This window comes from Electrona antarctica (genome assembly GCF_951216825.1).
Source record: "Electrona antarctica genome assembly, chromosome: 21".
Lineage (NCBI taxonomy): Eukaryota > Metazoa > Chordata > Actinopteri > Myctophiformes > Myctophidae > Electrona > Electrona antarctica.
Window position 1 is genome coordinate 21,250,264 of NC_136802.1, and position 25,139 is coordinate 21,275,402.

General features: G+C 44.2%; 2 protein-coding genes across 5 annotated transcripts in view; one reads left to right on the forward strand and one right to left on the reverse strand.

Annotated features, from left to right (window-relative positions):
- phka1a (phosphorylase kinase, alpha 1a (muscle)) overlaps nt 1-18,580 on the reverse strand; it is a 35,177-nt gene extending 16,597 nt beyond the window's left edge. For all 4 annotated transcript variants that reach the window (XM_079491418.1, XM_079491416.1, XM_079491417.1 and 1 more), the window contains exons 1-19: nt 18,232-18,580; nt 14,364-14,522; nt 13,446-13,493; nt 12,753-12,921; nt 11,937-12,019; nt 10,304-10,384; nt 8,964-9,062; nt 8,244-8,390; nt 7,280-7,333; nt 6,682-6,804; nt 6,190-6,285; nt 5,275-5,382; nt 4,821-4,899; nt 4,436-4,570; nt 3,657-3,766; nt 2,680-2,824; nt 2,386-2,464; nt 1,340-1,512; nt 90-254 (exon numbers count right to left, since the gene is read on the reverse strand). In XM_079491418.1, coding sequence (XP_079347544.1) covers nt 90-254; nt 1,340-1,512; nt 2,386-2,464; nt 2,680-2,824; nt 3,657-3,766; nt 4,436-4,570; nt 4,821-4,899; nt 5,275-5,382; nt 6,190-6,285; nt 6,682-6,804; nt 7,280-7,333; nt 8,244-8,390; nt 8,964-9,062; nt 10,304-10,384; nt 11,937-12,019; nt 12,753-12,921; nt 13,446-13,493; nt 14,364-14,522; nt 18,232-18,309 — 2,131 coding nt within the window. In that variant the 5' untranslated portion in view covers nt 18,310-18,580. The remainder of the gene's footprint in view (nt 1-89; nt 255-1,339; nt 1,513-2,385; nt 2,465-2,679; nt 2,825-3,656; nt 3,767-4,435; nt 4,571-4,820; nt 4,900-5,274; nt 5,383-6,189; nt 6,286-6,681; nt 6,805-7,279; nt 7,334-8,243; nt 8,391-8,963; nt 9,063-10,303; nt 10,385-11,936; nt 12,020-12,752; nt 12,922-13,445; nt 13,494-14,363; nt 14,523-18,231) is intronic.
- A 1,193-nt stretch (nt 18,581-19,773) lies between these two features.
- Nucleotides 19,774-21,945, forward strand: LOC306914271 (nucleoporin 88-like; the record flags this gene model as incomplete). Its single annotated transcript, XM_079491261.1, has 1 exon — nt 19,774-21,945. One exon carries the CDS (start codon nt 19,774-19,776, stop codon nt 21,943-21,945), a length of 2,172 nt encoding a protein of 723 aa, XP_079347387.1.
- Between the last annotated feature and the right edge of the window lie 3,194 nt (nt 21,946-25,139).

A 25,139-nucleotide genomic window follows, 5' to 3' on the forward strand; every position in this document is an offset into this window, starting at 1 on the left:
ACCTTGTCACTTTCTTAGAACTTAGTCCACTGCACTGAATTCAGCGCCATGCAGTTGTGGTGCAATAACGTGGCGGACTTATCGCTCACGGTGAACGTCGAGTCCTTGTGCCGTTTTCATCAGAGACACCATCCCTCTGGTCTTGGTGGCAGCAGCCCTGAACCGGCCCAAACCTGAAGCCTCCTTGGAACTGTGTTTCCTGGGAGCAGCGTGCGCCATCAGCTGGTCCAAGTACTGGGCCAGGTCATCCGATTCTGGAGGGATGGTGGGAGAGAGAAGAGAGAGAGAGGGAATGTGAATAACATACAGTATGGCCACCTTGTGTAACTTCAGTCGTAAGTTAGTCAAATCCTACTACAGGCTTAGTAGCTACTACTAGTTACTCTAGTTTGTAAGTAGTGAGTTACTAAATGATGTTGCTCCACAGCTATTTATGACGTACGAATTGTACTATAAAATGACGTACAATTCATCGAATCCAATGAATACTGATTTCACCTCTACGCAGATGAGTAAACAGAGATACAGGCTCATAAAAGGCTCATTTGAGGTCTAACAACCGGCAATGTGCTCACACTGCAGGGCGAGTGCAACCCAGTGCAGTTGCCCTACACTAGGCTTGGGCGATATTGATTTTTTGATATCGGTATTGATAACGTGAATAATACCGCGATAATCTGTATTATCGGTTTTATTAATAAAACATTAATATATCACACTGACGGGCTGAATTTCCCCTCTCCTCTCCTCTCCTCTCCTCTCCAGTCAAAATGTCCCCTCCCCTCCCCTCTCCTCTCCTCTCCTCTCCAGTCAAAATTTCCCCTCCCCTCCACTCCACTCCCCTCTCCAGTCAAAATTTCCCCTCCCCTCCCCTCCCCTCCCCTCCTCTCCTCTCCTCTCCCTCTCAAAATTTCCCAATTGCCCAAGCCTACCCTACACACAGTGGATTTGTGGATGTGTCTTTTTGGAAAACCATCATATAATGGATGCAATACAACGTTACCTCGTAAAGAGTGTTGACAAGGATGGGGTTGTTTGTTAGATTCAATTAATTAATTGATGCATTAAAGGCTACCATTATAAGTAGTATAAGTTAGTGCTGCTTCAGGGCTTGCGTAAATATTTACGCACACAAAGCTATGCATTGTTACATTTAAGCACCACACAAATTAGTTATAAAGTATCAATTCATTTGTGTGGTGCTTACATTTAACAATGTACAAGTATGGACTTAGAAGACATTTACATATACTATAACTCGGCTATGTGTTAATTTTGTGAGAAGTGGTTCAACAGGCATAAGGGACCAGGGGGTATGTCTGTCTATCCTCTCTCTTACCATCGTCAAAGCGTATTTCAGGCATGTTAGTCGGAGAAAAGTCTTGGTCTGCATCCTCATCCTCATCATCATCCTCTTTGTGGTAGTGGCTGGAAGAGGACCGGCCATCCAGGAAGCTGAGGTGAGCGAAACAGGATGTGGTGAGGAACTCCGACAGCTTCCCCGTCTGGACCCTGCATGGGGAAGAGAAGACAAATAAGGCATAAGACATTATGCCTTATTTTATTATGGGACTTTGACTGCTGAATTGTACGAGGTGGTGGGTGCACTGTGCACATGGGGTGATCACTGCCTGCCTCCTGTGAATGGTTTTACTTTGGTTTAATTTATTTTTATTTTGTTCTTCCCCTCAGCACCTCGTCCCTGGTCAAGAAGGCCCACCAGCGTCTCTTCTTTTTGACAAAAGGCAAGAGATACAAAATGCAGTGAAACGTATGCTTTTATACGAGTTAATCTGTCCATTTTTAACACAATGACTGCCAAATATTAATTAATTTAATTCCTTCGGGGTGCTGAGGTCTTTTCAGCCGTATCTTATTCAAGGGGAAAACATACATTTTGTAACCACGATCAGCGACGCGGCCATAATCGGCCGTAAATAAAGCTTGTTTTTATTAGAAATGTGCATGCATAGGGGTGAGGGGCTGCCAATGTATCTTTTGTTGTTTTGTTTAGTTTTTCGGCCACGTCTTTCAGACGCCAGACTGGGAAAGATCTCAATTGACTGGGCCTTTGTCCGAGTGGCCCAATGGACGCTATGCCCCCAGCGTGCGTCCCCAGTGTTGGACTTCTATTTGTACCTTTATGATCTCTATTTGGCCAAACGCAGCATAGACCATCACCACAATAGGACAAGAACACGAGCGGACAGCCTGTAGAGTGCATCTTCACCACTGAACACAACGTTGCGATTGGTGCCACACACACACACAATACCTTACTATAATAAAGTTGTAACGTCTGGGCAGGCCACAGCGTCATTAGACTGTGTGTGTGTGTGTGTGTGTGTGTGTGTGTGTGTGTGTGTGTGTGTGTGTGTGCCTCACCTCGCTCCTCCAAAGTATCCATCCTGGAGTTTCTTCAGAGTGGCCAAGACTGCAGGGTCCAGGTCTGAATGGTCCTCCGCTGGTATGCGCACGCACGCACATGTACACACACACACACACACACACATACACATGTGCGTGCGCACAAAACACACAGACAAAGGTAAGCTCAAGCTCAAACTCATCAATTGACTTCATTATAACGTACTAATCGACCATGGAAAATGAATGAATGAATGAATCTGTGTGTGTGGGTCTGTGTGTGCGTGTCTGCGCACGTGTGCGTGCACTCACTCAGCATGGTCTGTGATATGGGGAAGGTGACGGTGGGCCGTCCAGTCAACCTCCATCTTGATGACAGGTATGACAGATCTGTCCTCAGCATCTCCACGATCATCCTGTTGTCCAACGCCAAGTAGAACTGATGGTGATCTAGGAACTGAACACAAGGACAATGGGCTCTATGCACAGTTGCACACAGAATAACTCTTCCTAGGCCGCTTCCCTACTTCCTTCACAGGTGTTACTGATGATACTAATTAAGGCTCCGTTCCATTTAGTGTGCAGTGGTTCTCAAACTTCTAATTTCAAGGACTCCCATAGTTTCAGCTGTGAAGGAAGTAGGGAAGGGAAGTTCTTTCCAAAATGGCGGGTGTGCATAGAGCCCATTGCTGGTGATCTATTTCTAAGTCAGGCAACGAACAGTTGTTCCACTTTAGATGTTCATAATGCTATACATTGCTATACATTCAATTTTATTCGACAATTTAAAACCCTAAAAAGTAAATATGTGTTACTATTGGACAATCGATTTTTGGGGTGGGATTTAGCGAAGGACTAATTATGTTCCAGTTGTAAAGATCATGCATTTGTGAGATGAACAGCACGTGCTGCTTGTGTGGGTGTTTGCTGTGCCAAAGTCAAACAAGGGTTATGGTCCTGTTGGTATATCGACTCCACTGTCACCTGACTGGCTCGACGTGTTCTACGACTACGTGTTAAGAGTAGTCTAAAAAATACAAGCACGTTGGCTGACCTTTGGTGAATGGAAGGAATGGAGAATGCCAGCCCACACTGAAAATGTGACCAGACTGGCAGACTGGTGCCCCGCATGAGGAGGAGGTACAAGGCTACTGGGTACCTGCTACTACTGAGGCTCCAGACTAGTTTGTTCAATTTAAAAAAAGGATCAAATTACCAATATGCCCTGTTTATGCCTTCTTGTTGATAGGGAGCTGGTTGTCGTAGAGATGATGACATTGATTGTTTACCTGTGGTGTGAAGGAGAACACATTGTTTCTGATCATGTAGAACTTGGCGGTTCCCAGAACTCCCATTCTCCTGTAGGGCCGCCCCGTCAGACCCAGCCTCTGGTTACGACCTGAGTAGAGGAGAGAGAACAATAACTCACTCACTCAGGGTTACAAGGCCGCCTAATGGAGGGGAAAGGAACCGATTGGAATAACGTGTTCCTTCTACACGCTACGTCCTACCGGGGAAACACCCCCCAGTCAGGAGAAAAGAAGCAGCTTGGACTCCTCATGCATTGAAGGAAGCATGAGGTCAGTCTGTTGCTCTCCCCAGCTCCCCTAGCTCTCCCGATTGACTGTAGAGTAGAGACCGTAATTTAACTTTCGCAGTGTAACCAAATGGACCCGCTCATTCACACAGGATGGCTCGGTTCAATATATTTAACATAATTCCTGCTACTATTTCATTTATGAACAGCAAAATTAGTTCCTATGTCTTTGCAAAGTGTTTGTATATTGTTTTTTCCATCCGTTGTTCCGGACAACATCAACTGATTGGCTGCCAGGACGCAATGCGTGGAGTCGGGGGCAAAGCAAACGTCACTTCTGTTGGACTTTTCCTGTCGGGGCGAAGATACCAGGCGGGCGCTCGCTTCGTTCGCGTCGCACCCATTCGTGTAACTTCTCGTCTTTCCATTGACTTTGTATGTAATCGCGCCACTCTAACTACCGGTATCCAGGTCTAAACGCAGCTTCAGGCTAAAAGACACACAGAAGCAGTTCCAGGTTTTTTCACCCACCCAGCCGGGCGTAGATGTGACTCAGGACTTTGGAGGGCTGGACGTGGATGGGATGGATGTCGGCGACCGTCTCCACCTCGATGCCGTTCTGCAACAGCAGCTCTTTGATCTCCTCGTTCTCTGCTAGGATGGACACTGCATAAAAACAGAGACGGAACGTAAATTTTCATTTCGTTTTTCAGTTTGATATTTGATTTCAGCCCTAGTTATATTTTTAAGAATTTACCAGTTTTAGTTCAGTTTCGATTTAGTTTAAGGCCTATAGTTGAACTTTTTCAGGTAATATGATGTTGTGAGCTTGTAGATCTCCTTTTTTTGTTAATAATATTCACCTATAATGACTGAGTCATGCCCAAAATAGAGAACATGCCCATGCACCACCCACCCTGTACGACAACATCAGGCTTGGGGATGGTGGAGAACCTCCTGTTCAGTGGGTCGATCTCTCCAGGGGCAAGGAAACCCTGTAGCACATGCAGGAAGAGAGGTTGAACAGTGAAATAGCAGCTGGTTACAACATTAACAGATAGATTAACAGACACCCTCTGGAGTTATCACAACCACATTTTATATCATTGCAGTTTATGATCTATTATGTATAAATTAATCCAGATGTACTGTATTAGCAATCATATTATCAGCAATCATTGTTTTCACTATTTATGTTCAGCATCTGGAGTTAAATCTGATGTATGACTTCTGCTATATAAACATTGAGCATGAGCATGAATGTACATTTTCATCAACATCCTGCAGAGTCACACACATAAAATTGATGGACGGACTGACTGACTATGTTTCAGTATAATAGGAGTCAGGACTGATAAGTGATGCCTCACCTCTGACAGTAGGTTTCCCAGTACGTACAGAGACTGGCCCCATTTCAGAGGACACTTCCCCATAGGAATCCTCTCCACAGTGTGAGGATTCATGTACTCCTCTTCCACCTGAAAACACCAAAACACAGCAGGAATACTATGGGCACCGCTAGAGATGACATGACAATGAAAGTGACATAAGCATTATTATGTACATATTGTTATTCGTTATGTATAAATTAAGATTGAATTTGTTATTTAGAAACATGGGACACTTTAGATAATCTTATAGCCGTTTTAGCATAGCCTGGAAACCAGACAAACCTGCCACACACAGAAAAATGCCCCGGGCAGATTGGTCTGGCACTCCTCGGTTTGAATTACATTCCGCTCACCCCAGAGTTGTGGGTGACAACAATATAAAGTGGGTAATTATTTTGCTGCGACATTTGAATCCGTTTGTAACCGGCCCATGGAAATGAATCTTCCACACAGAATGTCGTGGATCAATCCTTTATTTAGTCATGTATTAGTCCGATCCAGAAGAACACAGTTTGCCGGCCACTGCTACAGAGCTGTCCCGGAAAGTGTGGCGTGGCATTGTGAAATCCATGATCTCTTTGATGAATTGAACATGGTGGACCCTCTTGTAAACAAGTGTAATGCTTAATTGGGTCGTCCACTCACAGTTAACAGTCTTTGTATTGAGTTTGTGCTTGAAATGTACTGTAATTCTGCAAACTGTTAATATATATTTCAATCAATCAATCAATCAATCGACCGCGGTCGAAAAATGATGATGATGATGATGTAGCATGCTGTAACTTTAACACTAGCGCCCTGCCACTCGGTGGTGCATGGTGTCTCACTGACATCTGTCAGTCAGAGCATTTGCCATTTCTAATTGATATGCGCTGAAATGCGCTCCGTTCTGACCTTGTCAGCAGGTACACTGTAGAGCTCTGGCACCAGCCGTATTCCATCCTTCTGTTTGATCAGAATGCCCTCCAGAGCCTCCTGGTACTCTTGAACCTGAGTGGACAGGAAATATACAACATAAAGCATATTTAACCCATTTTGACCTGAGATCAGATTCTAAAAATGTCTTCTACATTTTACAGTTTTCTGAAAAAGCTATGTTTCTATGTCAGTCGTTCTTCAATTTTTCAACAATAGCAGACCTACGAGCTCATAGCGCGCCACTCGGTGGCGCGCTATGAGCTTGTAGATCTGCTATTTTTCAATAGCTAAAGCATAACATGATGATAACACCAAAAGGGGTTCCCGCCCAAAATGGGTCAATACAATGTCAGGCATGTGTTTAACCCTGACCAACCTAGATATCAATAGTGTCAGAAACATAATAGAGCAATAAGGAGAACTATAAGGGACAAGTTTGAATACACAAAATGTACATTTCCTTTTGACCTGTTCAGGGCTGTTGATGAAGATTCCATCCAGTATGAGGTACGTCCAGAACAGAGGCCACTCACACTCAATGTTCTCAAACAGTTTGAGCTCTGCAGACTCATAGTACAGACGGTTAGGGTCCTGGGAGGGAGGGATGGTAGGTAATGGACAGTTGAGGCAGAGAGAGACAGGCAGAGGGGGAAAACAATTGTGTGTGTGTGTGTGTGTGTGTGTGTGTGTGTGTGTGTGTGTGTGTGTGTGTGTGTGTGTGTGTGTGTGTGTGTGTGTGTGTGTGTGTAGAGGAAGTAACTTTAAATCCCCTTCCTATTTCCAAATGCAGACGTAGTTTTAGAAAAACAAATTACTATAGTTGCCCATTTTAAATCCAAATGGTTTAAGATTCTGAACAATCCTTTACATTACATTACATTCAGTCATGCCTTAATTAGTTAATAGATTATAATTAATTCATGTTAATCTAAATTTAGGTACTGTTGACTGTTAGTATGGTTTGGTATAGGAAAGACTTTGGTGTGCAGGTTAAGGTAAGAAACTGAGTTTAATTGTAAGTACGTAACATTATAGTGAACATATACAATCATAGTTTTTTTTATACCTCTTTAGGGGTTTTGTGTCCATCTCTGAGAAACCTGCAGCAGCCGTACCGACCCTGGACAGAAAAAAAAACAGAGGACAGGGCTTTTCATAAATCGATTAACTATAGACGGTTGCAACTGTAAACATCAATTTACAATTATAGTACAATGTAAGCATGTAGCAGACGCTCTATTCCATATTACACAGTGTAAGATCAGAGTAAATGACATAAAGTCCAGTCAAAATGTGGTGTTTACTAGTTAAATAAAAATAAAATGTGTTACTTAATTATATTGTATTAACATACCACACAGATTGGTCAAAATAACACTTTTTTGAAGGGTGCTAGCCCCTCCAATGCATGGCTTTCCGAAATTACGTCATGTGGCAGCCAAGTCTATGGACTTTACTGTTTGTTAAGTGCACTAAATGATGACGTGTGGCCGATTTAAATACAACTAACTCGTAAGTTTCATTTCATGCAATAACACAATGCATTCATGTCTTGTGGACGACGATGAGGATGATGGTGGTGTCAGACTCCTCTTTGGTGATGTTGACCAGGCTGAGGTCACTGTACTGACCTGCAGCTTGGACATGATCTCACTGTACTGACCTGCAGCTTGGACATGATCTCACTGTACTGACCTGCAGCTTGGACATGATCTCCTCACTGTACTGACCTGTAGCTTGGACATGATCTCACTGTACTGACCTGCAGCTTGGACATGATCTCACTGTACTGACCTGTAGCTTGGACATGATCTCACTGTACTGACCTGTAGCTTGGACATGATCTCACTGTACTGACCTGCAGCTTGGACATGATCTCCTCACTGTACTGACCTGCAGCTTGGACATGATCTCACTGTACTGACCTGCAGCTTGGACATGATCTCCTCACTGTACTGACCTGCAGCTTGGACATGATCTCCTCACCGTACTGACCTGCAGCTTGGACATGATCTCCTCACTGTACTGACCTGCAGCTTGGAGATGATCTCCTCCTTGGTGATGTTGACCAGGTTGAGGTCGTCCACAGCGAAGGCAGGGTAGGAGATGATGGCCAACACGCCTGCATCCACCTCCTTAGATATGGATGCCTTGGGCAGCATGGAGGTCAGGATGGACTGACAGACAGAGAGGGGGAGGGGGAGGGGGAGAGAGAGAGAGAGAGAGAGAGAGAGAGGGGGAGAGAGAGAGAGGGAAAGACTTATTATTTTTTACATTTTATCCAACACTTAACACATTAAGACTTGAGGCCGATTCTAAACATGTCTTCTAAATTGTTCTGCAAAACCTATGTTGCTACTGTATATCAATGGTTCTTAAACTTTTTCATGTCAAGGACCCCCATCTCAAAATATTTTGTTCCAAAAGCAAAGTAAATAAATAATTTGAGTGTAAAATTGTATATACTCAAAGCTTTGCGCAAATTCCCAAGATTAAAAAAATATATATAGCAGATCTACAAGTTGGCAACCACTGGAGGCAAGGTGGGGTTCAGTGTCCTGCCCAAGGACACTTCAACATGTGGACAGGAGGAGCTGGGATTCGAACTGCCGACCCACTGGTCATTGGACGACCTGCTCTACCTTCTGAGCCACAGCCGCCCAAGACATCATTAGTGTGTGCAATTGTGCATGTGTATGTGTATGTGTATGTGTATGTGTATGTGTATGTGTATGTGTATGTGTATGTACCTGACAGTGTTGTATGTCATCAACCAGCGCATGGACCACAGAGCTGGGTCCTCCTTCAGCTCCGAAGAGGTTGAGGTCATCCAACGCCTCCAGGGCTGCCTGCAGGGCACAGACAAACCCCACAACACCGGTATTACATGACAGCACAGTGCTGCACGTGGGCAGAGAGGCCCTCTGGGAATCAGGTCAGGAGGTCACCAGTTCATCCCCATCACCAGTTCACTCAGTGACACTAAAACCCTAATTGCCCCCCTGAGTGCTGAATTAATGACATCCACTGTTCCTAATATAGAAACAGGTCGTTTCGAGGAAGCAATCCGATTGGTTGAAACAGCTTTCTAGCCATGCTTAAACCACGATATTGGAACACCTAATCAAAACAAAGAAATCACCTGCGCTGTTCTCCCAGAGCGCAGCAGACTCGGTGGATAGGCTAGCTAGTTTCTTGGGACATTTGTGGTCATAGTGGCTACATCTGTCATTAAACAATTATTCTACATTTGTGCAAAATAAAGAAACCGTAGAAAAGAGATGCATAGAATAGAATAGAATTATAGAATAGCAGATGGCAGAGTAGGGGTTTAGACAAAAGCATCATTCAGAATAGTCCCATGCGGAACAGATAAGACTAGAGCACAGCAGACATCACTACATCATTGCTCCCTCCCTGCTCATGTTGTGTTGCTGTCTCTCTGTCTGTGTCAACACCACTGACGATGAATGTAACCTCCTGGCAGCAGGGCATTGAGGGCATAGTAGAGAGTGTACTGTGCCCCCTTTCCAGTAAGTCTGAAATTAGCCTGTGTGCACGTGCGTGCGTGTACACGTATGTGTGTGTGTGTGTGTGTGTGTGTGTGTGTGTGTGTGTGTGTGTGTGTGTGTGTGTGTGTACACTAGGTTATGTTGACCAGAATGTGAGTCCATTCTTGGAAGGTTTTACTACTACTGTATGAACCTAATACCTTCACAACCAAGGCCTTCTGTGTGTGCATGTGCGTGTGTGTGTGTGTGTGTGTGTGTGTCTGGCAAGTATATCAAAGTGTGCAAAATTATCTCATCAGTCATCCATGAACATTCTCAGCTGTCCAACAAGCAGCGCTCTCTCTCTCTCTCTCTCTCTCTATGTTTATCAGTAGTGACCCCGGGGTCTGTGCAAAGGGAAACTGTGGAGACTGTGTGCTTACTCCGCTAATTCTGATCCCGTATATATATATATATATATATCATATCATATGATATATGATATTTATGAGCTCCTGGAGACTCTAGCCGTGAACTATATCACGTTCTTCATGAATCTCCGACCGTTGGTGTGTGCCATTGCGTGCATTCATACCAACCTTGGCCATGCCTATGGAGCTGGCATTCAGCTCAGTGATGCCCTGGTTCGTCTTGTCGCCTCTTTCCCACATCCCATAGTCCTGTACGTGGGACACCAGAAGGAGACAAAGTATTGCCATGTCAACACAACCTCCTGTATGTGCAATTGGGGTGCATACATTCATTCGTGGAACTCTTTGTGACAACACCACTAGGGCTGTCACCATTTACACATTTCACTTGACGACTAATTGTCTCACAAATAATTGCGATTAACGACTTAACTCATTCCATGCCACGTGACGCCTTTGGACGCCTCCCCTTTATGTCCCAGAGTGCCAATGGCACCTATGGACGCCTTTTTTTTTTAATCCATATTTTGAAAATTCCTCTAATCAGGTGTGCAGGTGATGACATTCACATGACATGCACAATATAATTACATTTTCTTTCTTTTCTTTTTGGCAACGAGGGCCAAAACTGGTGTCCACCAGGTGGCACTGAATGAGTTGTATTTTTTGCATTGAACGATGCAATTTGTATTTCTGTCTTTTAGTCTTCGTAATCACAAAGTGAAGTGAATTTAATATTTTTTTATATATTTTTTTTTCTACAAGCTTACAACACGTGTTTTTTTTTAAAATGACATTTTTCAACATGGAAACAATTGACGATTATGCAAACATAATTGTGATTATCTACAAAAATTGCAATTAGGCGATTATGTAATAATTGTGACAGGCCTAGCCTCGGTACCCAGGCTTTTATTTTCGTTCGCAGTCGTCTAAAAAATGAAAGCCTGGGGGAACGAGACACATTTCCTGGCCTAGGAGTGGGAGTGAACTACAGTGCAGATGGGCGACGCTCGTCATAATGGTGACGTCAGTTTTCTCTGCTGTTTTCTAGGGGCGGGTGCTCAGATCGGTGAACCAATATTCTCCAGCGCTTGGTCCATGCGCTACCCGCCCCTCTAGACCATAGAGTATAAAGAAGGATAGAGACCGAACTGGAGCGTTAGCCCCGCCCCCCCGCTATTCATTTCAGTGGAAGTTGCTCAGTGGCGTTTTGAAGCACCCGGAAGACTGCCGGAAGTATAATTATAACTCAATGGCTCGAGCGAGTGCAACCTCAATTTTGAGGTCCGGGCTTACGCATGTGACGTCATGAACGTCCGTCCACTTCCATTAAAGTGCTGCAATTCCACATTTCACCAGTAGGTAGTGGCATCTTCAACGTTGGATAGCCTTACTGAGGGCTCTAGACCAGAAAGCATGCAGGCTGGGCCAGGCTATGACAGGCCTAATCACCCCCCTCCCAGACTCCCACTAACCCCTATAGTTGGTCATGTGGGAGGGTGCAGACAACTACATGTCTCCTCTGATACACATGAAGTCACCATACCAGCCGCTTCTTTTCACGGTTCCCCAGTTCCTCTCCCCTGAACAACCTGCAGCAGTCGCCAGTGCAGCAACCAGAGATCACCGTTCCCAGCCGGCTTCCCACCTTCCCACCCTTTGTTGGAGCGCCCAGCCAAGCCGGAGGCACCGGAGGATTCCAACCTTTACTAACCTTTACAACCTGGGCGATCGCCCTGCTTTCTTTTTTAAGGCTAAAAACAAACTGTCACCACCAACGTGCAACATTTTAGCTTACAGCAACTTTGTAGGCAGCCTCTATGTAGAACATCAGGTTCTGAACCACATCCACTTCGTCTAGCGTGTAGACAATATGGAGACCTGGACCGAATGTGCACAGCACAACACACACACACACACACACACACACACACACACACACACACACACACACACACACACACACACACACACACACACACACACACACACACACACACACACACACACACACACACACACACACACACACACACACACACACACACACACACACACACACACACACACACACACACACACACACACACACACACTTTTTATTTTTTTCGTTGGCTATTCAACAGTAGCAGACATACAAGCTCAAAGCTTATGCAAGCTTAATATGCTATATTGAAATGCCTTCTAAATCCATACGGATTTAGAAGGCATTTGTAGAATCAGCCTCACAATCAGCCTGTTATGTGACAGTAACTGGGCATATATATTATATTACTACTGGTGTATAAATATGAATCAGTTTGTTAGTAGTCACCATACAGATAATACAGCAAAGAACCTATTACGGTGCTTTAAAAAAATAAATGATGAGGATAAGGAAGGACTACGGAGCATTCTGCATTGTAACACACACAGGCATCATCTGTGTTACATCCCAGTCACGTGAGACCATACGATCAATACTCGGATCAATACGCTGAGCATTCAATCCACAGCTAAAGGCATTTCATTTGCCACACATCGTTTTAGAGACTCCAATGAAAGGGAGCATCTGCCAGCCACACACACACACGCCAGTGACGCCACACACTCGCACACACAAACACACACACACCTGAGGCGGTCATCTGAGCGAGGAAGAGGAGGAACAGAGAGGTGGCGTCCACCTGCAGGTGTCCCCACTGGTCATCACCGACCACCGTCCCACACGTCCTGATGTTGTACTTGGCATGCAGCGAGTCCGACGTATTCTTACTGTACTTAAACTTCTCCACCTTATCCAGCTGTGGGAGGTGGAGAGTTAGAGGTGGGATTATTTGGCGGAGGGACGGATGAATGGATACATGGAGGAGAAAAATGATGGATGGATAAAGGTTTGATTGATTGATTGAAAATTGAAAAACAAATTGAAGTTTGCAGAACGGGTACATTTCAAGGAAGGTACAGGTCATTACAAAAACTGCTAAGAGGATAAAACCAGATAAAGCACTAAGACTTGTTTACATAAGGGTCCTCCATTTTCAATTCATCAGAACATTTAAAGACAATATACACTTCTATTCCAAAAAAAAAAAGAAAAGGAAATCATCATATACACGGGTAGAAAAAAGGGAAAACATGTACAGTATAGAAATATAGGGGGGTCTCAATGTATGTATACAAATAACTGGACACACTAGGGGCTCTATTTGCATTTCTCCCAAAGGGAAATTAACCATTATCCTAAATCTGTGCATGCTGTGTGTCAGAGAAAGAGCCGTGTTAAGTGCGTTAGAATGATTGTGTTTAGCACTAGTTGTTGACATACCTGTCTCATTATGCACTGAAGAATCCCTCTCATTAGTTTCACCACACTCTAGAGGAACACAGATACAGAGACGGTGACATTTCCAACACAGCATCCTCTGTAGGCAGGCACAGAAATATGACACTACTGTACCCCACGCCAACTGGAACGCTCTCTCAGCACAGGGGAAGGACACGGCCACAAGCATGCCCACACACACAACACACACACACACACCCACACACACACACACACACACACACACACACACCCCCACCCACACACACACACAACCCCTGACTGTGCATTCCCTGCAGGATAGGCGAGACACAATCCTGGACCCTATCCTAAACCAGGGGTGGGCAACCCTTTTGGGCACCTCCCAGTGCCAGACAATGAAGACGTATTATGGGCTGCTAATTGGAAAAATACAATCGTAGAATAAGGTGATCATTTAATAATAAAAACCTAACAATGAAAGAGTCGATAATTTAATATGAATAATAAAGGTGAGGTAAATCCCGAAAGAAAGGTTTTATGGAAATCAAACACTAACGGTTGTTTGTGATCGACTCAATTGATCGCATCCGTAGATCACCCGGTTGCCCACCATAGGTTCCGGGGGTCAGAAGGGTCTGAATGTCTATTGTCTACACTATTGGTCTATTTATTTATTTATTTTTCCCAACCGGTGCTGGTGGTCTAGCACCGTTCCAATTTTGTTGTGCAATAGTGTTGCTGCAGTCTCAACTTGATCAAGGTGTCAGACAAGCAAATACACAACAATGTGAGTCATGCATGACTTACGTCCTGATGGCGCCACTGTTGCCCACCCCTGTCCTAAACCATCTTCAATTTAAGCCAAACTCTACATGTGCTTGTGCGAACACACATTCACTAACTCACTCACTCACTTGTGCACGCACACACAGGGCCTACCTGCTCCAGTTCGTAGGCCTTGGCCTTGTCCTCATCTCGATCAGCGTTCTTCCTGTAAGCCAGACTGAGAGCCCAGACTGACAGGATGCTGTACACGTTGTCTCTGACCCAGGCGTCAGGCTGGTCTGGACTGGCTGGTAGTAACCCTGTTACTGGGTCCTAAAACACACAACAACCCTGTTACTGGGTCCTAAAACACACAAAAACCCTGTTACTGGGTCCTAAAACACACAATAACCCTGTTACTGGGTCCTAAAACACACAACAACCCTGTTACAGGGTCCTAAACACACAACAACCCTGTTACTGGGTCCTAAAACACACAACAACCCTGTTACTGGGTCCTAAACACACAACAACCCTGTTACTGGGTCCTAAAACACACAACAACCCTGTTACTGGGTCCTAAACACACAACAACCCTGTTACTGGGTCCTAAACACACAACAACCCTGTTACAGGGTCCTAAAACACACAACAACCCTGTTACTGGGTCCTAAACACACAACAACCCTGTTACTGGGTCCTAAACACACAATAACCCTGTTACTGGGTCCTAGACACAATGAAACACACATTAACACTGCTACTGGGTCTTAGTCTCCTAGACAGAATTAAACACACAATTCAATTCAATTCAAAGGGCTTTATTGGCATGAGAAAACATACGTTTACATTGCCAACAGTAACCTTGTTGTTGGTAATTCTTCTAACACTTAAGAGATATTTTCCCCCTGCTAAATTTTCTTGAAATGTGTGATCTGAACAACAATCTGAGAATAAGCAATTAGGATTTCCACCCCAACCGTGTGTGTGTGTGTGTGTGTGTGTGTGTGTGTGTGTGTGTTTGTGCGCGCCCGCCATGTGTGAACCTAAACAGGGTGATGCTAATATCATCATCAAATCATCACCCCTTGCTGCCTGCTGTTATGACATAACAGGGGTTGAGTTTGGGATTAGGTTAATCTTGATTGGAGACACGGCACAGTGCAGTGGTTTAATCTCCTCACAGCAGGACAGATGGAGAGGTTTTGAGTTAGCAGTGCAGCACGACAGGAATCCTCATGTACACTTAACAGTAGGAGATGAGAAATATGTTTTGTTTTGTTTGTGAGGCGTTTTACCTGAAAGACAAAAGGCTACAATGTTGCAATTTTCCGCATTGTGTTCTTAAATTCGATATGCACCAATACCATTTAAAACATTTTAAGGCTATATATATATATATATATATATATATACTTTTTAATACTGACTAGTCAAACGTTAATATACCAATTCCCAGTGTTCTCCTGGCTCTGCAGGAGTCTAGCCGTCTATAAGAGTGTCTGTCTGTGTATCTGGAGGTAATCTTGCAAGCTGCTAGAAATATCATCATCAGTGCCAAATGTATTGTGTGTGCACATGCACACTGCCAGTGTGTGCGCACTGCCAGTAGGCCATAGAAGTGCCTCCACTCATTTCCATCTACTAGTTCTGTCTACTCTACTCACTGTCTAGGGGTGGCCTGTGGATAGCGGCAAAACATACAGCACATGCCCGGTGACATCACTGGCAGGGATTTCTCTGTATATTTTTTACTGATTTTGTACATACAGTTGGGTGCCACCGATATTGTCCCTTATCATTTGACCCATTTAGGCCTGACCTCAAAATTTTAAAAAATCCTTATAAATCCTCCAGTTTTCTGAAATAAATATTTTCACGATTTTTCAAAAATAGCAGACCTACAAGCTCGTATGAGCTTGTAGATCTGCTATTTTTCAATAGCTAAATTATAACATAATGTTTAAAACACCAAAAGGGGTTCCCGCCCAAAATGGGTTAACTGTCCTTTTGCGCAGATCACGCAAACCTCAGCAAAAAGAAAAGGACAATATCGATGGCCTCCAACTGTAGGGGCTAACATGGCTACTATTTTAGCTTGAAATCCGTCTGACTATAGGTCCCAACAGAGAGTCTGCACAGAGTCTGCCTCTCAGCTGATCCACCACTGCATGTCTGCATTCGATGTACCAAACACTAAAATACCTCACCCCAATCAAAAACAAAAGCATGCTGCCTGTGTATATTAATTTTGAATGTGATAGCCATTGTTGGATTTATAGAACTCAACTTGCGTTGTTCACAACTTGCTTAGGCTACATTTTGAACTGAATGACAAAGGGCACAGCAGAAGCTGACTTTGTGTTTCAACATCAAACTAGCTATCCTCACAGACAGATGTGATTAAACAAGCTAGTGAGGTTACATAAGCAAGCAACCACTGCAGTGCACGCCAATTGATTTTCTCTGAGTCTATTTAAAGCATTGGGGGTACATAATTCACCTACAAACAGTTAAAGCGAGTTGCGTCATTTGTGCTGCTGTGCTGACTGCCCTGACTCATGACACGTTTCATTGAAACATGTAAATACATGATTTGCACCAAGCTGACAAATTTTGAACTAAAGCAGCCGGTGATTCCTGAAATTGGCTGTAAACTCAGTTCTAACAGGTAGACGCGTCAATTCATTGCACTAGCATCTTTTAAAGATTATTTTAGGGCAGTTGTGGCTTTATTTCACACTACACAGGACAGTGTAGAGACAGGAAGCTAAGGACAGACAGGGGAGAAACATGCAACACAGGGTTACGGCCAGAATCGAACCACAGACATCGAACAACTTGAACAGCTGTACCTGCACTGACTGATAGTGATCATTGATCACACTACTTTATATGAATCATCATCTCACACGTTTTGTAATTTTGTTGGAAGAATAATGTTAAATGACTCTGATAGGTGTACATTTTCAGAGTCACCACTCAGGATTTGACTGTCAGGGGCAGGGCTCTGGTTTGTCTGGATCTGATTCACTGAGAAGTGGCGTCCTTTTGCGAGATGTTTTTACTAGTGGTCCAAACAAACTAGAAACATGTTTCTAGTTCTAAATTCCAGAGCATTGAGTCAAGTCCAATGCTAGACCAGAATGCAGGATCAGAATAGTTGTCGTCTGGTTTACATTTTGCATGGTGCAGCATAAGACTAGGGCTGCTATACTATCCATTATTCTATTGACTACTTTTCTGATTGACAGAGAAACAGAAGTGTAATAATTTGTTCATTGTTTAATATATTGTTTATACATTTATGTATTTATTTATCAATGAGTCGACAAAAGTTTCAGATAGATTTTTCATAATCTAAATCAATGTCTGATAAACCACCATCATGTTTCCATCATTGTGGTCAAATGTGCTATTTTTGAAAATGTATCATTATCTTCAAATCCATTAGATCAATTAGTTAGATTAACTTTGCACTCCCATGCATTTAACGACATCTACTCTCATTACAACTGTCAGACAGATGGAGAGATTTAGGCTTATAAGGACAGCACTGTCAGATCAGTGCTGTTTCTAGGAAATGACAGGAGAGGAAAGAAGCTATTCTAGTCTGCAGGGTTCATGTAACTGCTGTAAGGAAACATTTGGGGTGTTGGGACCAGTGTGTGTGTGTGTCTTATTCAGCTGCAGAAGGATGAATGACATGGAATGTGAAGTGTGTGTGTGTGTGTGTGTGTGTGTTTGTGCGCTAACATGAGGCAGCAGCCGCAGCAAAGAAATATTTAACTAACTGAACCATTGTGACATAAAAGCTACTGAAACCTACTAACTACAGTAATAGATTTATTTAAAGCTATACACATACAGCAATGATACTTTATAACACGTGCGTGCGCGCGCGCGTGTGTGCGTGTGTGTGTGTGTAAAGTTGAAACGGTTAACCAGACCATTTTCTACTTTCAACTGTCAACAAAAAAGGGCTCTCTCACGCGCACGCGCACACACACACACACACACACACACACACACACACACTCACTTGGTATTTCAGGATGGTTTGATGAACAATGCGAGCATAGTTGTCGAGTTTCACGCCTGAGTTACTTCTGCTTCTCATGTTTGATGATGATTGAACAACCAATAATCCTCACAAAAAACAAACAAACTTGGACTTCATGCATTCATAAAAGTGCAGCCATGACTTTTCCCCGTCCAAAACCGATTTAGCAGCACGGCGGACAGCGAAGACCGTTTTTGAAGCGAGTGTGTCTGTCAAGTCAATGGAGATGAATTATTACATTTATGACAAGCGAACCGACAGACCTGTGTGTGTGGAACTGGACTGGGCGGTTACTAAACCCCAGTCACGTCACCAGGCTTTCCGCACTGTGACTCCTCTGTCTGCCCTAGTAACCTCCATTTGCTGTTCAGCAGCACTCAAAACCGGTCTAAGATCCGCCTACTGTATCCGGTCATTTCTACGCACATATAATGCACACAAACAGGTTTCCGTGTCCGTTCTTCTAGACCGGATCTGCACATTTTCAAGTGTGTCGGTCCACACTACGTCCCATGGCCCGGAGAGACGAGTGATCTGTGATTGGCTAGTGTGGGGGTGATTTCACCCTCCTGCATTATGTTTTCTCTGTGGAGGCAGAGCAACAGGTCCAATCCTATGGTCCAAACGCTTATCCGTAGTCGGGTCGCTGGCAACAGGTGATCTATAGTCTATACAGTCTATACAGTCACTCATATTTGATGCTGTATGTTTCTAGCAAAAATATAACTAATTCAGCAGCAGTAACGTTTTCTCTCAGACAGTTGATTCTTCATATCCATATGTGAAACGGCCGGGATGATTTGTTTATTTTTCAAACGCAGTTCTTATATGAGGCGATCTAAAATCTCCTTATGGGTTATGGGGAATGCAAATAAAAAGTACATGAACCTGTGGACTGCCGATATTGACGTCAGACTTCGGTGCGGTGCTCTATTGAATCATAGTTGAATTTACTCTAATAGTATGTCTCATGTCCTTTGCAAAGGCCTATTGTTGAAATGAACTCGAACTAGATAAAGTGCTCCTCGGGGCACAGGTCTCCACCAGGGCAGGTCAGGTTGTGGCCTCCTGGTGGCGCTATAATAGGCCAATGTGAAAAGGGTGCCATATCTTCTTACGCCTTGGATGGCAATTGGATGATTTGAGGCATGATTTGGTTCCAAAAATGTGTTTTGCAAAAATCCACCTGTTGGTGGTGCTAACCCATAGGCCAATGTGAAAAGGGTGGGATATATTCCTCAGCCTAGTAGGAAAGTCTGTGAAAGATTTCACGTAAATTGCACGCTGCGTTCATGTTATTATATATATATATATATATATATATATATATATATATATATATATATGCGATGAAGTCTGTGTTGCCCAGGTTATTGCATGGCAGTTCGAGGCCAGTGTACAGTATGCCCTCATCCACCTATGATGTCATTACTGTGACATCGGACATGTGATGTCACAACCACTGCTTTACAAAATAGCACGTCAGCCAGACCATACCCTCGGCAACCAAACCTGGCTGAGATGGCGGCATTTGCCGGGCAGCGATGGCAGCGCGAGCTGCCGAGGCACTCCATCTTCAAGAAACTGCGAGTGAACCAAGCCTCCGAGCCCAGCGTTAGCGACAAAGTGTCCGGCACAAGGGACCTCATGTTCAGTCTGAACGGGGACTTGTTTATTTGGGATGACACAATATGTGCGTTTTACACCACCAACCTGAGACAACTCAACTCCGAGGAGGAGGGGAGCCAGGGAGGCAGGACTCATCGGCACCAGACCCTGCTATGCATCAACCCACCCCGCTTCCAGGTCTGCCAGGTTCTGCTGAGTCCGACACAGCACTACGTTGCACTCGTCGGCCAGCGGGGAGTTACCGTGCTCGAACTCCCCCAGCAAAGGGGAAATCGGTCCGAGTTCGAAGGCGGACGGGCCGAGATCAACTGCAAGACTGTCCCCATGGCTGAGTGCTTCACCAGCTCGGCATCTGTGAGCCTGTGGCAGGCGGCCTGGTACCCCAGCGAAACGGAGGAGCCACATCTGGCACTGCTCATCTCGGACAATACCATCAGATTCTACAGCCTGAAGTCACCCCAGTTTCCGACTGAGTTTCTGTCCCTCTCCCAGTCAGATGAGGACAGTGGCGTCCAGACAAAGTGTTCCTACGCTGCTTCTCTCGGCGAGATAGCAGTGGCGTTCGACTTCGGGCCGGCGTTGAGTGTTCCTCGACAGCTTGCAGGTCAGCGCTCTAAAGATCTACTTGTCCATCCCCTGTACGTCCTCTATGGGAACGGAGAGACGTACTTGAGCTATGCCAACCTGGCACGTGGTATGAAGCTCAGCAAGCCCATGGGGCCTCTGCCCATGTACCCCGCAGATGAAAATAACTATGGCTCTGATGCCTGTGCCATCCTCTGCCTGCCCTGCGTGCCCAACATCCTGGTCATCGCCACAGAAACAGGGACACTTTATCACTGTGTCGTCCTGGAGGTGGATGAAGACGAGAAAGAGACTAGGTCAGTAGAGTGGCAGACTACCCGGTGCTCCCAGGTGGTGCCATCTCTCTACGTGTTTGAGTGCCTGGAGCTGGAGCTCACCCTCAAGCTGGCTACCAGGGAGGACGAGGATTCCCAGGTGTCCCACTTCACATGCCCCATCAGACTTCACAGAGACCCCCTGTACCTGCACAGGTACCACTGCACCCACGAAGCCGGCGTCCACAGTGTGGGTCTCACCTGGTTTAACAAGCTCCACAGGTTCCTCCAATCGGCTGAGGAGGATAAAGACAGTCTCCAGGAGCTGTCCGCATCAGAGCGGTCGTGCGTCGTGGAGCACATCCTCTGCACCAGGCCTCTCGGTAGCATTCCATCAGCGCCGGTGCGTGGCTTCTTGATCGTGTCGGACCTGTCCCTGGGCACCACCATGATCTGCATCACCAGCACGTATGAGTGTCTGCTGTTGCCCCTTCTGAACTCCATTCGTCCACCCTCTCCCCCCTTGCTGTGCTCCCGTTCGGACACGGGCCAGGGCAGTTCCCCCCTGCACGGCCCGACCCGAGACTCAACAGAGCAGCACATCCGCAACATCCTGGCGCGCAGCTCCAACAACCCCCTGATTCTGAAGGCAGGCGACAAGGACACATCACCCCAGCCCGCCGAGTGCCTGCAGCTCCTCAGTCGTGCCACGCAAGTCTTCAGGGAGGAGTACATCCTCAAGCAGGACATGGCCCGCGAGGCGCTGCAGAGGCGGGTGGGACTGTTGACAGCCCAAAACAACAAGCAGCAGGAGGACGTGGCTCTGTGCGGAGAGGACAGGAAGAGCCTGAGAGAAGAGGCCAAGAGGCTGGCGGACAAATACAAAGACGGCAAGGGCCGCCAGGAGGCCATCATGGGCCGCGTGAGGGGGTTGCTGGTCTGCCTGCACCGACAGCTGCCCGTGCTGTCAGACAGCGATAAGGAGATGCGGAAGGAGCTGCAGTCCATCATTGAAAAGCTGAGTCTCCTGGACAGCAGCATCAAACAGCTGCACACCAAGATGGAGTACCGGAGGAAACGGGCGGACATGAGTTCCACCACGGCCGAGACCATCCTTGACGCGCAGGAGAGGAAGATCGTCCAGGGCTCCCTCAAAGAGCAGGGGGAGCAGATCGCCGACATGATGAAGCATATCAAGGATGTCAAGAAACATATCCGTTTCTGAAGCGAGTTATTTCACTTTCAAAAAAACTTTTGCTCATTTTATCGTCTACTCTGGCTTATGTGAACACCCAAGACAGTTTTTAAGATGCTCGATTCAGTAATTAGTTATTTGATATTAATTTAAGCTGCCCCGCCCCTTCCTATACAAATCCATTGTAACTCCAAACTCCATTTTAACCATGTTAGATTCATCAAAAACAATATTCGTTTTTTTCATTTATTTTTAATAATTGTTTTGGAAAAGAAGATCCTCCAGGAGGAGGATGGAGGAGAGAAAAACAATCTAAAAGAATTATTAAAAATAAATGAAAACAGTAAATGAAAAAACACGGCCCCTCACGTATTAGAAGGACAATATCAGTCACCAGAAAAAAGGATTGCTTATTATGAATTACTACCTGTGCTACTACTTGTACTTGTGCTACCTACCGCATATCATTCTGGTCATTCCTATAGTATTCAGTGCCATTTGTGTCCCCAGGTCAAAATACAGCAAAAACACTAATTCTAAAAAGCTCATCTTATACTATTAAAGGTTTTCTCCGCATAGAAAAAAATATATATTTGTACCTCAGAGTGAAATAAATATAAAATAATCCCTTTGATTTGAGTAGAGATATGCTAAAATGGTCAAAATAAAAAAATTGAATTCTTATACCCATTTTAACCCTCAATGGCTTCCTTTCTGAAATAACGTTATTGTAAAAAAGATTCACGCGTTCATATAATGTAGCTATTTAGTATTTACAATGAGAAGCGGACGGGACCCGGATGTAACGTAGGAGGACAACAAAATGACTACAAGAAACTCGCAGGAAAAACCCTTAGAGTATAATATACTGGTCAAGGTCATTTATACTGGTGAAGGTCATTTATACTGGTCAGTCATTTATACTGGTGAAGGTCATTTACTAGTCTTATGAAGGTCATTTATACTGGTCAAGGTCATTTATACTGGTCAAGGTCATTTATACTTGTCACGGTCATTTATACTGGTCAAGGTAATTTACTAGTCTTATGAAGGTCATTTATAATGCTTCTCACCAAATGTTAAAATCTTGAAATCAATGTTGTCCCTGACTTTCCCCCTACCAGTTGACACGCTGAAAATCCACCTGTTAATGTATTTTTTAAGTATAAGTATCACAGTATAATTTGCCATTTTATCAATGTTTTAGGTTGCATTAGGCTACTGATGTGGTAAAGCATAACATGTCCCCCCTCTTACGCTTAAATATAGAGGACATTGATACATTTTCATAATTCTGAAAATATGGTTGATAAATCTATTAAAATCGTACTCTGTGTTAACAATGTGATACCATATTCTTCATTGCGAGTAATGGCCATCTTTAGCATAAAATGTCCCCTGTTATGTCCAACATTTGACCCCCCTGTTACAGTGTAAATGGATATTTATGCTCTTTCAGGAAAAAATGAAAAATCCTGTAAAAATATATATTTTATTTTGTATAAAGTTACTATGCTGAAATGGCACCGAATAGTATAGGAATATATAGTGAAATATTGAATGGGTTAATAATGGTCTGTTGAGCTACTGTCCTTCAGTTACCAGTAGATGGCAGCAGAGTGTTTTTTATGACAGGTTGTACAGTAGAAACATTGTATGGTCATGCTGATGAGATCCTCTACTTTCAGTGGTTCTCAAAGTGGGTTCAGGGGACCCCTAGGGGTCTTTAACGGGGTTCCAGAGGGTCCCCAGCATAATGGGGAACAATATGTAACCAGTTATATATCACGTGACTTGTCAGCTTGCTGATCAAAGCTGTCATTGAAAAATGTGGAAATGTATACTCACAAATTATGAGAGCTTGTAGAGTGGCTGTTTTTGGAAAGAGAAAAATCTTGAAAAAAAATTGCACAAAATAAAAATGGAATAGGGTCCATGGGCAAATACATCAATTTGAGAATCCTTGAATTTAGATAATTTTCTTGTGACCACCGCACTCTTATGGTGCTTTAGCAGCGTTACCAGTTTAAAACATCATAGAATAGGAGAAGGGTTGCACTGTCACACACACCAAGAACTCATTTTCAATTTCAACAGATTTATTTTCAGACGTTTCGGCTATCCAGCCTTCATCAGTGTGGAGGCTGGATAAAGGCTGGATAGCCGAGACGTTCGTCCTGATATGTAGAAAATAAATCTGTTGAAAATGAGTTCTTGGTGTGTGCAACCCTTGAGTTTGAATATGTTTGAGAACCCCAGCTCTTCTTCACTTGTTGTTGTGGGCTCCAGTAGCTCTCTGCTCCATGATGATGTAATGACCCACATGACCTCCCTGTGTCTTCCTATTAACTTGCTTGTAGATGTGCTGGTGCTTTTTTTTAAACTTCCATTTATTAGAGCAGGTACATTATAACGTTGAATAGCCGCCCTATATGATTGATTCGATTTAAATATATGCGGCGGCTGTGGCTCAGGAGGTGGAGCAGGTCATCCAATGATCCCTGGGTCGGCCTTAGAGTATATACTCTAAGGGGTCGGCGGTTCGAATCCCGGCTCCTCCTGTCCACCCGTCAAAGTGTCCTTGGGCAAGACACTGAACCCTACATTGTCTCCAATGAGTTGGTCGGTGTGAGCTTGCCACCATTGGTGTGTGAATGTGGGAAGTGAGGACGCTGTGGGTAGCGACGGCACTTCACAGGGGCAACAAAATGTGCCAAAAAATGCCAAGCGGACCCTCAAAATAAAATTTTCTCCACATCCCCGCCACATAATATCGAGTGGCCGTGTGTGCGTCCTCGAGTAGGGCAACCAAATGGTCAGCTACGTCCCTCTATGTATGAATGAATTAACCTTTGTAAAGCGCTTTTAGCACTTGGAAAAGCACTATAAAATGCAATTAATTATTCATTATTAAACCATGTGATTTTTAAGTTCCCTACTTTGAATCAGTGACACAATGTAACTTCAACAGATTCAAACCTGACCTGAAAACAGAAGGTCAGACATTAGTGATGATGTTCTTTGTGAATCATACAGTATGTAACCAGTTGTTCCTAATTCAAAATAAGTCTTTTATTATAGAAAAACATGAGTATGGCAATTTGTTATTCAAGTCCAATGGATCCCTGGTTAATAAGACGTATATGCCTTAAAACATTATACTTGCACTCTATATCAAAAAAATTTAAACACCTTAAATATTTTATTTATCTTAGAAATAGTGT